Here is a 13042-nt window from a genome sequence, read left to right as displayed (position 1 = left end):
TTTTTTTATGTACATACATATGTTACCAGATAACCATCGACCACGTGAGCCATTTTCATTCATTTTTTATCGGAGAGGTTCAACCAACGTGGTTTCATAATATTTTGGTTTAGTTCCGCCATTTAGATCAAGAAAAAACCAACGGTACTCCTAAAATTGTATATGAGAAATGAAATCTTTTGCTTTTTTTGCTTTAAATTACATGTTTTATTTTACTTTATTTTTTTCTGTTTAGTTTTTTTTTATATTTTATTTATTAATTTAAATTTTATTTTATTTCATAAATTTTGTTAATTTAATTTTTATTTTAATCTTTGTATTTATTAAATATTTTGCTTTAATGTATTTATTTTATCTTTCATCCAATCTTAAGTTTATTCTGTTATATTGAACATTTTATTTATTTCAATAGTGTTATTGAGCTTTGTACCACGATTTTGTTTTCTAAGCGGTAGAAGCTCTACTACGTAGAGTTCGATACTTTTTCCATTTTTCCTAGAATACAAAATTGTGGTACAAAGCTGAACAACGCTATTGAATTAAATATTAATACGCCACAATAAAAAAAATTGACGAACATTTGTTTAGTTTACTCGTGTTAAATTTTTATTTTATTACGCATTTTTTATTATGATTTTATTTTATTTTTTTTTAATTACATATAAAATTTAATTTAGGGTTTTTATTTATTTATTTTTTATTTTTTTTATTATATTTTTATTTTAAATTTACTTTTAATTATTTAGTTTATGAGTTTTTTTTAATAATTTTGTTACTTGCATTTGTTTTATTTGCTTTCATTCCATTTAAACTTTTTGTACTTAATTTTATTTTGTTTATTTTAGTGTATTTTTTATTTATTTTTATATATTTAAATTTAATTTTATCTTTTGCTTTGTTTTATTTTATTTGGTTTTATTTAATGTTAATTGCGTTTAAAAGTTTTTATTTTTTGTTTACCTAGTTCATTTGTGTTATTTTTTTCTTATATTTAGTTTAATTATTTTTGTATTGTACGTATTTAATATTATAAATATTTTCCGTTGTTTTATTTCTATTTAATTCTTTATTTAATATAATTCTTTATACTATTTTTTGCATTATTATTTAATTTTCAATTTATTACTTTTATTTTATTTTGCCTTTTTTATTTATTTTTTTATTTAATTGTTACTTTATTATATTTTTATTTTACTTCTATTTAATTATAATTTTATTAATTTACTTAAATCTTTTATTAATTTGTATCTTTAGTTGAATTTATATTTTTATTTTAGTTTATTTTGTTTTATTTTTGACAACTTTATTTAATTATGTATTTTGTTTTCTAATTTTTTTGATTCGCTTTATTCGCTTTCATTTTATATAACATTTTTAATGTATTTTTTTAATTAATGTTCTGCTTTAATTAATCGTTTTAATTTTTTATTTATTTTAAGTTAACTCTAATTGTTTATTTTATATTCAACAATTATAGTGATATTGATTTTGTTTACATTACTTACTTTGTTATTTAATTTGATTTTTTATTATTTTATTTTTATTTGATTTATAATTTATTTTTTTCTTTATATGTGACCTCCCCTAAATTTCATCAATAGAAAATAAATTAATCGCGCCTCTTAAAAAAAAAAGCCATTCCATTCACTCACACTAGCTAAAAAAAAACAAGAGTGCAATTATGGCCAGGTAAAGGCATCCATCCTTTCTATCGGTCAATGAAATATTTTCGCTGTTATTAATGAAAAGCGGAAACTCCAAAGCCACTGTGGCGCACGCAAAAAGTGGGGAAACAGCAAATTGGGTTGCAAGTGACGTGCTGCGAAAATACAGGCAGATACCAACGAACATAGCCACGCATTTTGTTTGTCGCGCAATGAATAGCGGGTTATGGGTTATTGAGTTCGCCGGTTGAAAGAACAGGTGAACCGCTTTGCCCACGCATTCAAGGCAACATGGCCAACAATTCACAATATGGCGGCAAAATACCGTTGGCGGTGCTGTCACGGGCAAAATGTCAAATGAAAATTGGAAAATGTACAATAAACAAAAAACAAACGGTAAAGCGAAGGGGTGAGAGGGGGGAAGAGAGCACCACTCATGGACTCAGGCAGCTGGACAGGAGTGTGAATGAACACGAGAGGGATTGCATATAAGCGGATAAGCGAACAGAAAAATATGACTGCATTGATGATTGACTGTGTATTGATCGGGTTTATTGAGTGGTGCAAGGGTCTGCCAAAAGAGTGGTAAAAGCACTGCAGTAGACGGAGGGCGAATATTGGATGATAATGTTGATGAAAATTCATCAAGCGACATCCATTCAGGTGGGAACAAAGCGAATATCCTTGCAAATATACATGTACCTACACATATATAGTACGCATACTACTCATTTAATACACATATACGTAAATATGTATTTACCATCATGTGTTTGTCCTATCGCCCATATACTTACTACTTACTACTTTTACTATGTACACACTTGCCATGCGCTCAAGTGCATTTCAATTTTGCAATTTACTGCAATTTTGATGACACAAGTATGCAAATATTTGTTGTTGTAAGCTGTTGAATGGCTTCACTGTGTGGCAGGTTATACCCGTAGTCCCAAATTCGTATGTCACAGAACCCGTACACAAGTAGATTTTATACCCAAATGAAGTCCGTGTTGGAAATGTTAAGCTCTGCTACCAAAATTATCTATTTATTTTGTGTGATTCTCTGCCGGCAAAGCTTGACCAAGTCAAAGATAACTAAACCTCAGCCACCACTAATGACTGCTGTGTCAACAACCAGGAACGCATTCTAAAGATCAGTGGTTAGGTAAATAGTATCAATCGGCTCTTCTTCAGAGGCGGAAGCAGACCCTTCACTCGCGAGACGTGTACATGTAAGGAAGCACAGTGCTGTCGAAGACCTATAACTGTCGGCGAGTGTCCGCCTTTTTCAGGGCAGAAGAAATCCTTCCCTCTTCTTAGAGCATCAAGTAAAAGGCCCAGGTCTACGGAGCCTACACCTTCAGAAACCTGCAATCTTTTAGTAGACCAAATGAAATATAAATCCTCTGAATAACGCTGCAAGAGTAGGAACGCTGGTACTCACCTGCCACCTGGCCAAAACCGCTCCGCTACCACAAGACTCCTAAAGGCCCTGACCAACTATTTGTAGGGCTGTCAAAAAACTGTCTCTGGTTGCCGAAACAGTGACCGCGACTGCGATTCCGTAGATGTCCACTGAAGAAATAAAACAATGCCAGCGCTAAGTGATACGAAGCCAATGCCACTGGGTATGAGTTGGATGGAACCTTTGTGGTGTAATGACTCGCTAAAGCCAACTGGCCGTTACGCCAAGAAACCCATACAATGAATAGATCATCCCTCTCAGTACGGCGCTCTACTGAATTCGGCCGCTCGTGTGAACGATATTGCCAGGTCGGGCTAGACGGCAATCAATTGTCGACGTTATAAGGAGCTTTTTAGGATGACAAAGGCTGGGGATAACAAGTATCTTAATCGGCATCGCTTCAGACCAGCAATGTAGAGAGATATACCAGTGATGCTCAGAGAGAGCTTTTACTCTGTGCGCGCATATAACATCTGCAGAGAGCTTTGAAGAATTCCGCCCGCGGGCTCTGTTTTGATTATCACTGGTCTAAACAAAATTTATAGAAAGCTTAAATGAGGCGGTGTCCATTACCGCTTCAGACTCTTATGGTCGCAGCTGTTTTGGTTAAATTGATGCTAAAATTTTCTTACTGGGTTATCTCATGCCATGCCAAAATCATGTTTAATACCATCTATTGTAGTTGTTTTTGTATCTTTTGTTTTCGTCATCTTCAATAGTCGAATGCATGCTACTTTGAAAATCTGTTAAAATTGTTCGCTTTAGCAAAGTGGTTGTTGCAATGGATTTGCTGTGGTTGCAGCAGATTTGATTGGTTATCAATATTTTAATTATACCGCACTACGTTACCATTGAATGCATAAGCACATATGTATGTATGTATGCATACATGTGTAATACGAGTAGTATTGGGAATACATTGCCCTCTAGGTTAATTGACAAGTAGCTTTTGGTCGAAAATTGACTGAGTTTGAGAGTATGAAATACATATGTATTTACATTAGATCGGGGCGAGCATAAGAAAAAAGTCGATCTTTAGCATTTTTTTCAGATCCTCTACAAGTAGATTTCAAACTCGGGGGAGAAGTGTGAAAAAGAGTGGAATTGTGGGTAGCCGAAGAAACCAAAACGATTTTCCCAGCCCTCAGGCCTCGTGGCTCACTTTTTCTGTCTGAGAAGCTATTCCGCCACCACCACACTTAAATGTTTTGCAAGTGTCAGTATTGCACCAACAGTTCTCATGTGCCTTATTCATGAGTTTCTTAAAGTACACGACATTATCCGCTATGCTTGACCATATAATTGGCTCTCATTGAATTATAACCTCCAAGAAATCACAGTTTGTCAATTCCTCAGCCACTTCGTTGTCTTGATCATCATAGTGCCCCGATACCACATAAATCATAGCCCATTCCAAATTGCTAAAGAGTTCAGCCTCAAGTTACTTTCCTGGAGTATTCGTGAAAAGCTTCAAACGGTTTCCAAGAGCAGTTTGGCTATCACTTCAGACCCAGTTTTCGTAATTTTTTCAGTCTGCTACTTTAAGTGATGCAAATACTTACGATCGAAAGACTGCTGACATCAAACGTAAAGCAATAAAGTACCATAAGGTAACTCTAGGCAGCCTCTTCAGCTCGTTTTTTTTTAGTTCTGGCACCGTCAGTATCGACAGTGTGTCGATTTCTCCATTGATTCATTTTAGGAAAGCCAGCAAAGAATTAAGAGCCACTGCTGACGTTGTACTCACAGCGTTCGTACACACTTATTTGTCGCCTAACGAACACCACAAGAGAGGTAAGAATATACCACCCAGATGGCATCATCTGCCAACTCTCCATGGTACAAGGGAGAGTAATTGCATCCTTTTTTCGCGACCCAGTCTAATGTGCATGCATACGTAACTTCTACAAACTTTTATATTGATTATGAAAAGAGCAGAAATGCATATACAAATAAAGAAAATTTAAAAATAGGGAAGAGAAGTTGCACAGCTGACAAATAAAAAATGCGAAGGACCTACCTTCTATTAGGGTCAAAGACCTATAGCATGCGATCCCAAACGTTTTCATTTCGCTGCGCACTTACCGGCTCAGTATATTGTCACGGCGCTCTAGTCAAAAATTACACTTCAATTACCTACCTCCAGTTACCTACACTTAACCAGCGCATAAATTAATTGGTTATAATTTCCTTCTTAGTCTTCTTCTTCTTATTTGGCACTACAACCGTCTGTCATAATCTATATTACAAAAGTACTTACTCCTTCAGTACTTTGTATTATATTCCAGATTTTTATTTGCTGTCTCACCTCCGCGCCCCCGAATTCCACAAGCTTCTCCTGTCAAAACTTGGCACTACTCATTCCAAGTTCCAAGTTTTTCCCCCCTAAGCCAGTCCGCTCTGGATCCTGCGGGGTGGGCGATAAGTCATTATCCTTCGTAAAAGTCCAACCTGGAGGCATGGAAATTACAGTAAATTGACTCAAACTTATTTTTAAATGTTTGCAAATACTAAACCCGGCTCACTTTTCCATTTATTTGTAGGATCAGTCATACGTAATGCTGGGAACAAAATACCATTCGGTCATCAGTCACGTTTCGCATAGGCAAGAAATAAAAATAAAAACAATCAATATTGGAGACTTTCTTTAGTGGGACAAGCGATATGCGATAATGAGTGACTCATTTCCGGGTGTTACTATGTATCTTATCTATGAGTGATATGCACTTGGATTATCTTATTTGTCGCATAACAAATACAATAAATGCGTTCAAGCTTGGCCAATAGAACGAATATATAAGCCATTCTTTTTTAAGTCGGACGGATTTCGTAAAAAAAATTATGTCATGTCTCCGATTCGCTTCAAATTTTTTTTTGTGGGTTCTATACATGAAATAAGCTAACACGTATTCGAGGAGTTTTTTCTTCTTTTTTTTTCTTCGGAGATATGGTCTGTCAAAGTTTGCATTTTTTCGTGGTTCTGACTAATCATGCACTCCTTCAAATCGTTATATTTTGGATTCTGTTGATCGTAGAGTCTTTATCTTAACGTCATTTTAAAACTAAGAAACGGGCTTAAGATTTCCATATATATATAAGACGGTCAAGACTGTGGTAAAACTAACTTAGCTATTAACAGTTGAACTTTTTGAAGTTGATTTGCATAGTGAAGACCAGTTAATAACGGATTTAAAATTATACCATCGTAATCCTTGTTTAATTCTCTATAAAAACCGTGGTTCGAAAAAATGGGGGTTTTTCTAGAACTATTTTTAAAATATTTTTCTTTGTGACGAGATGGTTTATTTTATGAGAATCAAAAATTTTTTGTAATTTTTTTTCGAAAACTTATACTAAGATATATTTGGTAAGGTGTTAAACATCGGGTTTTTGCAAGAATTTAAATTGTATTGCAGATTCCGATAGAATACCAATCCAGATATAATATTTGTATGTCAACATTTTTCTTTAAGGCGACAAACCCCAAGAAATGGGCGTGGCAATTGCAGAACTAAAATTAGCAAAAGGCAGATTTTATTGCGGATTTCGACAGAATATCGCTTCGTTAACAATATTTGTTGCAATCAAAAGTGTGACACCAAATTTAGTGTCCGATATGAAAAGGAATGGCTCACATAGGCACGTATGGTTGGAGATAGTTTTCCGCAATTTCACATAGAAGTACATATGTATGTATATGCATACATGTCTGTGCCCGTCAATTAAAGTAGCTTAAGTGACTTTAGAAAGTTTGACTTTGAATTAAAAAATTACACTATGCGACAGTCAAAATCGGGATGGGATGAAACCAACGGGAAATGTTATATCGGTCAAAAACAAGTTATACGTGTCCCGGCGTTTCGCTGGGTCACGTCTAGGAATCGAGATATATATATAACTATCATATAGGGGAAATTGTCACCTTTGGTGGTCTTTTTTTGACATAACTCGAGAACCACTAGTCCGATTTTGCTCAAACAAATTTAAAATTACAATTCCTTTAATCTGTTCATATAACGTTTTTCTATATAATCAACAGTTTTGCCGGTAAAAATAAATGTATGAAGAAAAAAAATATTTTTTGCCTAAAATATTAAGTTTTTTTAAAACTGTTAATTTTTTTAAATTTGTTTGAGCAAAATAGTGGTTCTCGAGTTATGTCAAAAAAAGACCACCAAAGGCGACAATTTCCCCTATATGATAGTTATATATATATCTCGATTCCTAGACGAGACCCAGCGAAACGCCGGGACACGTATAACTTCTTTTTTACCGATATAACTTTCCCCGGTAGTTTGAACCCTTCCCGATCACTGACCCCTACCATTTATCTCACAGTGTTATCAGCTTCAGATTAAAAAACAAAAACAAAAAAATGGAGCAAGAAAAGCCAAAAACGGCAGTAGTTGGAAGTGAGTAGTAAAATTCTGATCATAAACCTCCAAAATGTTACTTATGTATGTATGTAAGTGTACGTAACTAAAAATAAGCTGTTATCCAATTTGAAGCCGTTCACTCTTGCTAGGCACTTACAACATATTTAATACTCCAAAGACTTGCACGCATTTAATGTTTAATGGCAAAATAGCAAATAATATTCAAATATTCGCATATTAGTGACCAAATTAGATTGTCTTCCAGAACATTTAACCAATTCAATGCATTTTATGTGCATATATGTATGTACATATGTATAAGCTTCAGATATAAATAGATGCGTGTATGTGTAACTTCAAATGATAAGTAAGACAACGGTCATAATACAACATTGTATAACGTCCCAATAGGAATTCGAAGCCTTCTTCAATGTGGATTCATACTCGTTAAATGAAAACTTGTATGAAGCTTATAAATTTAAAGCATTAAGGGAAGCTCAGAATCGCAATGGCGCCAGCAGTAAAGAAATGTTTTGGCACTTTCTAAATGTCTACTTGATACTAGTAATATGAGTTGCAAGTTGCTTCAAAAGTCCGTTTTTGAAAGAAGCGAAATCGATTTTTCTGTGATTTTTGTTTTTAGTGCATTCGTGATTGAATGATTACTTGTTGCAAATCGAATCGAATCAAATTACAAATTTTGAATTATCTAACCTCCGCAGGGCTATACTCTGTCAATGCTATTCGTGCATAGAACTCTATTCCAATTGCAACTCGCAGTAGTCTAAATAAAAGCAACTTTAAGAATGTTCTATATGCGTACTTTCGTAAGCGACATTTTTTTCAAAATTTTCTTTTTGATGCAGAAATATTCCTAGAGCATCCTAGATGCATTTCTACATCAAAAATAAAATTTTGAAAAAAAAAATTCGCCTATATATGTTATATAATTATGAGTTTCGCTATCTAAATAACAAATCTCTTATTGTACTAATAATTTTGCAATAAATGAAATGAAATTAATATAATTACATTGCATATATTTTTTTTATAAAGGAGCATCAGTTCCAGTGGTGCCGTTTAGTTCTTGGCTAGGTGTCTAGATTTGGCTACCACCGACTTATTCTGGCCACTTAAATTTAAAATTGCCACTAGCCCACAGTGAAACTTGCACACACAGAGTGAAAAACTTGCTTACGTGTGTAGAAAAACTCACGCCGGCAATATTAGGTTGAGCTGTTAATCATCTATTGTCTTTACTTCCAAGAATAGAAAGCATCAGAATAAATTCAGAACCAGTATGAACAAAAAAATTTCATTGAAGATGTCACAGCCTCCATCGAAACTGGTTTGTCTCCAAATCAAATTAGACAGTATGATCTCTGGATGATTGGTTTATAGAGAAAGATTTTGAACTTCCGCAGAATAATGCTACAAGCCCTAAACTAACTAACCTACTCAAATAAAGCTCAACTCGGATTCCATAACTAGCACGATGGATGTTATATCAAGTAATTTGGACTCTTATCATAGGCTTTAGATTAACATTTTTTTCGACGAGGCGCACTTTTTCAGATTAGGACCAATAATAAAATTAAATCGAGATTGGCCATGGCCATTTTCAGCGCTCAGGGTCATATGCTCATTGTTTAATCAAAAGTAGTTTATAAGAACATTTGGTGCTCGTAAAAAAGAGCTACCAAGACATTTCATACTAAATATACATACCGCAAAACAAAAAAAAAGCATTGCTCATTGCTCAATCTTCCACACAAATATTGAAGCTTCATCAAACCATTAAGCTGTCCAAGATTTAACCCCCAAAAAGCATGCTTCTTCATCGTTTCACACCATAAAGGACATTTGCTGTAAACAGAACAACCCAAACTAATGCGAAAATAAAAGAAGACAATAAAAAACAAAAACGAACAAACAAAAACACAATGAAAACGCGCCAAAGCAACCCTCCCACAGCGCTAAAGATCGACTGGGTAGCATGCGACATGGAAGTAGAAGAAGTCATCATTTTTCTGGTCCATCAAATCGCTTAGTTCGGCTATTAGTTATGAAGTGTAGCGGGCCGTAAAAAAGAAGAACCCTTGCTTTGAATGCCAACTGGTGAATGGGTAAACACTTGGCTTGTACTTTGTATGTGGAAGTAGTACATATTTATGTACATCTGGCACTTGCTTTTTGGCTGTGCGCTCAACTATTTCAATTTCACTTTTACTTGCCAAAAAGTATGCCTCCTTCACCAACTCGTGTTTTCCTCTACTCGCTTTTCGTAATATACATAAGTATGTATTTACATTTTAGGTTTTTTTTTTACTTTAAAAATATTGAAAAATATATACTTAGAAATCTAGTGAATATGAAAATATTGCCTGCCACTTTACTTAGTACCTCTACTGCTTCACTTCACTTCACTTCACTTCACTTCACAACAAAAAATCATGCTTCGTTAGTCTGCTGCGATTTGCTGTGTGGAAGTCAAAAGTGTCCGCTAAACGTTTGGGATTTGCAGCTGCTTATCCTTTTACTTACATAGCTTGGCGTGATTGTGTGTTGACTGACGCTCAGTTGGCCAAAACGATTGTGGAAAAATTTACATAATTTGTTAAAAGGCATTCCTCACTAGAATGTGAATGTGAATTATGGCCTGCGCATGCGAGAATGCATTTGTTGGAAATCTTAGTTGGCGTAGGGATTTATGTATGTACATATGTTTGAGGATGAAGGATGCTGTCTACTCACTTGTCTGTCAGACAACCAATGTGCGCTCCTGCAAGTAGATATGATAAATGACTATTAAATATCGAAAGGACATTTAAGATCTACAGACATTTGCAAAATAATGCTGGTTAATATTTCGTTTAAATTTTTTGAATAACTTATGAGCGAAATGTACTGTAAATCTATCAGTTATTAAAGTTCAAAGTTGAATAAAGTTAGCGAATAATGATTACACCGTGTCACAAAAAAAAAGTTTTCTTGGTTCGCAAAGATGAGCTGGTATTGAAAATTCCCTGTTTAATTAAATTTATTTTTTTAACTAATAAAGTTAGAAGGACGAAAGTCGAGGATGTGATCGGGAATATATTAGTCCTTAATATATATATATATTTTTTCAAAAATAACTAGATACCTATTGCGAAATTTCTATGATATTCAAGGATCAAACTTGAACATTTTCAATACCTTTTCGTACTGATGCACAAAAAATTTCTTCCTTCTTTTTTTATCTTTTATTTGATATAGTTTTCCCCGCTAAATTGCATTTCAAAAATTGCAAAATTTTTGGTTCAATAAGAAAAGCTTATAGAAGGAATCATTTGGTGAACGCCGTTTTTCTCGAAATGGGTCAGTGACTATGGCCACCGATATGGGGTGACGCCTATTGATTACTTTCACTGGAGTTAAGCGGAGTCATTGATTTATACAACCAAACTGGAAACTTTGGGCGCCTTGGCAGACAACATTGTGGGAAACATTGCCAACACAGGGTCCGCATAGCTTTGACAAGTGATCAAAAATTGTACATCCAAACTTAGCGACTTTCTAGATACCGACGGTTAAACACCCCAAAATCCTGGGAGTGACGTTTGGCAGCCTCTGCTCCTTCTCAGCGCACGCCACAGTCTCTTGTAACAACTGCGAGCCTGGCTCAAAGACCCCGAGTCGCTAGCCGGCAGCACCATTTGGGAGCCGACAAGGAGACCCAGCGAACGATCGGTCAGTGGCAAACTCTGCAGCTCTACGTACGGGCACAGGCTGTTATCTCATCTCGTCCGAGCATCACCTCCATGAAGAAAGGCAGATATTGGCGGTGAAAGATCACAACATCATGTTATCGAAGCAATTTCTCGTGGGATGTCATCGTAGCAGCCACCCTAACAATGCTTTGAATCGTAACGAAACTCCGCCTGGTTGAGCACTGCTGTTACAACAACAAAAACTTCCTATAATATGATCCAGAACTCGCATTCGCATTCCTTCTTTTGCTTTCAGGGAACACACACACAGCGTGCTACAGCCTTTAAATGCATGATTATCCGACCATGACGTGAATAAAGGGAATCTGTAGTACAAAAGGCTTTTAGATGCATGTGTAAGGAATAGTGGGATATTGTTCAAATGATCGTTTGACATACATATGTTTGAGTACATTCTAAGCGTCCTCAAGCGTAGCCAAGATTTTGGTGTTCTATGCGCGGGGAAGCAGGAAGGGAGCGCTTGTCCGAGACAGCAGGTTACATTCGTAGGGCTCTCACGGAGGACTAGCTCCCCGTGTTGTCCGAGTGCTCGGTGTATTCAAACATTAGAGGTCTTAAGCGTGCGTGGACTATTTGGACTGATGTGTGTTTGGATGTGAGTAGGGTGTTTCCCTTTAATCGGAATGTCGAGTGTGAATGAGGGTTCAGCCCCTGGCCACCTGTTTCCAACTGTATGAACGCTCAGCTGGTGGTAGTTTCGGCTAATAAGGTTGACCGGAGATTTAATTTTGGTACCGTAAGATGCTCTTGGAACGCGATCGGACCTACTGGTGTGGGGAGTATCGTGGTGGTAGAATTGGCTTGTGTCAGCTCAATAAAGAGCTGCATTTCAACGTTCAGTGGTAAGTAAGGCAGAGATTTTAGATAGGTCTTAAGTCATACCAGGTTGGTTAATGTGTCCGTTGCTGCCAATTTGTACCGATAATGCATAAATTTCGGCGTGTGGATCAATGCATTGATTTGATCTGCGGCGCTTTTGAGCACCTTGGACTTAGGTTCACGTTTCGAAACATCTCGAAAAGCCAAGCAACCATAAACCTAAAATGATTATTTATGTGTATACTTATTTCGGCGACAGATGTGCGGCGAAACTTACTATGCTTCTAGTTGCAACAAAAAATGCCTTAGGTCGAGGCCACGCAATAAGCGGCAAAGTGGCGCAATACAGAAATGCCGCTCATAGTATTGCATATGTTTTAGTTTTAAGCCGCTCACTGTGTGGCCTCGGCCTTAATACTTTCGTTTAAGGTTATTATCATGACATTTACTTAAGTATATTTGTGTATTTAACTAAATATTTTTCAAATTACTACTACATAAATATTATCAAAAACTTTCACTACAAACCTCTTTTCATTTTTTTTTATCCATTTTCAGGTTTGGTTTCAAAACCGTCGTGCCAAATGGCGTAAAACAGAGAAATGTTGGGGACGCAGCACCATAATGGCCGAGTATGGACTCTATGGAGCGATGGTGCGCCATTCGTTGCCACTGCCAGAAACAATTATAAAATCGGCAAAAGAAAACGACTCAGTGGCACCATGGCTACTAGGTATGGAGACGGAAAGTAAATGCAAAAATTTATCATATTTACTTTTTTATTATTACTGACAATGTAGCGAGTATAATAAGAAATTAGTTAAGTAGCCTTTAAAAATTAGCATCATTTATAGGAAATTAATTTTGAAAAAAAAACCAACTCATAAAAAACAAGAAATTCTAAAATTGTGAACATATTTGAAGTGCATGACGAATTCATGTCGT

The 13042-nt window shown here is 35.6% G+C and overlaps 2 protein-coding genes across 2 annotated transcripts in view; one reads left to right on the top strand and one right to left on the bottom strand.

The window, feature by feature from the left end:
* The window catches only part of LOC118748827 (homeobox protein ARX-like), a gene marked incomplete at its 3' end in the record, with an annotated part of 242045 nt that extends 229200 nt beyond the window's left edge, over positions 1 to 12845 (top strand). The window contains 1 exon segment of the mRNA XM_036483530.1: positions 12656 to 12845. Within this exon segment, the coding sequence (XP_036339423.1) occupies positions 12656 to 12845 (190 nt within the window).
* LOC118748826 (pH-sensitive chloride channel 2-like) overlaps positions 10065 to 13042 on the bottom strand; it is a gene marked incomplete at its 5' end in the record, with an annotated part of 5358 nt that continues 2380 nt past the window's right edge. Inside the window, 1 exon segment of the mRNA XM_036483529.1 lies at positions 10065 to 10287.

Source organism: Rhagoletis pomonella, unplaced genomic scaffold (assembly GCF_013731165.1).
Source record: "Rhagoletis pomonella isolate Grant_MI unplaced genomic scaffold, Rhpom_1.0 Rhpom_scaffold_00013, whole genome shotgun sequence".
NCBI classification, from domain to species: Eukaryota; Metazoa; Arthropoda; class Insecta; order Diptera; family Tephritidae; genus Rhagoletis; species Rhagoletis pomonella.
This window is presented reverse-complemented; position numbering and strand designations above follow the sequence as displayed.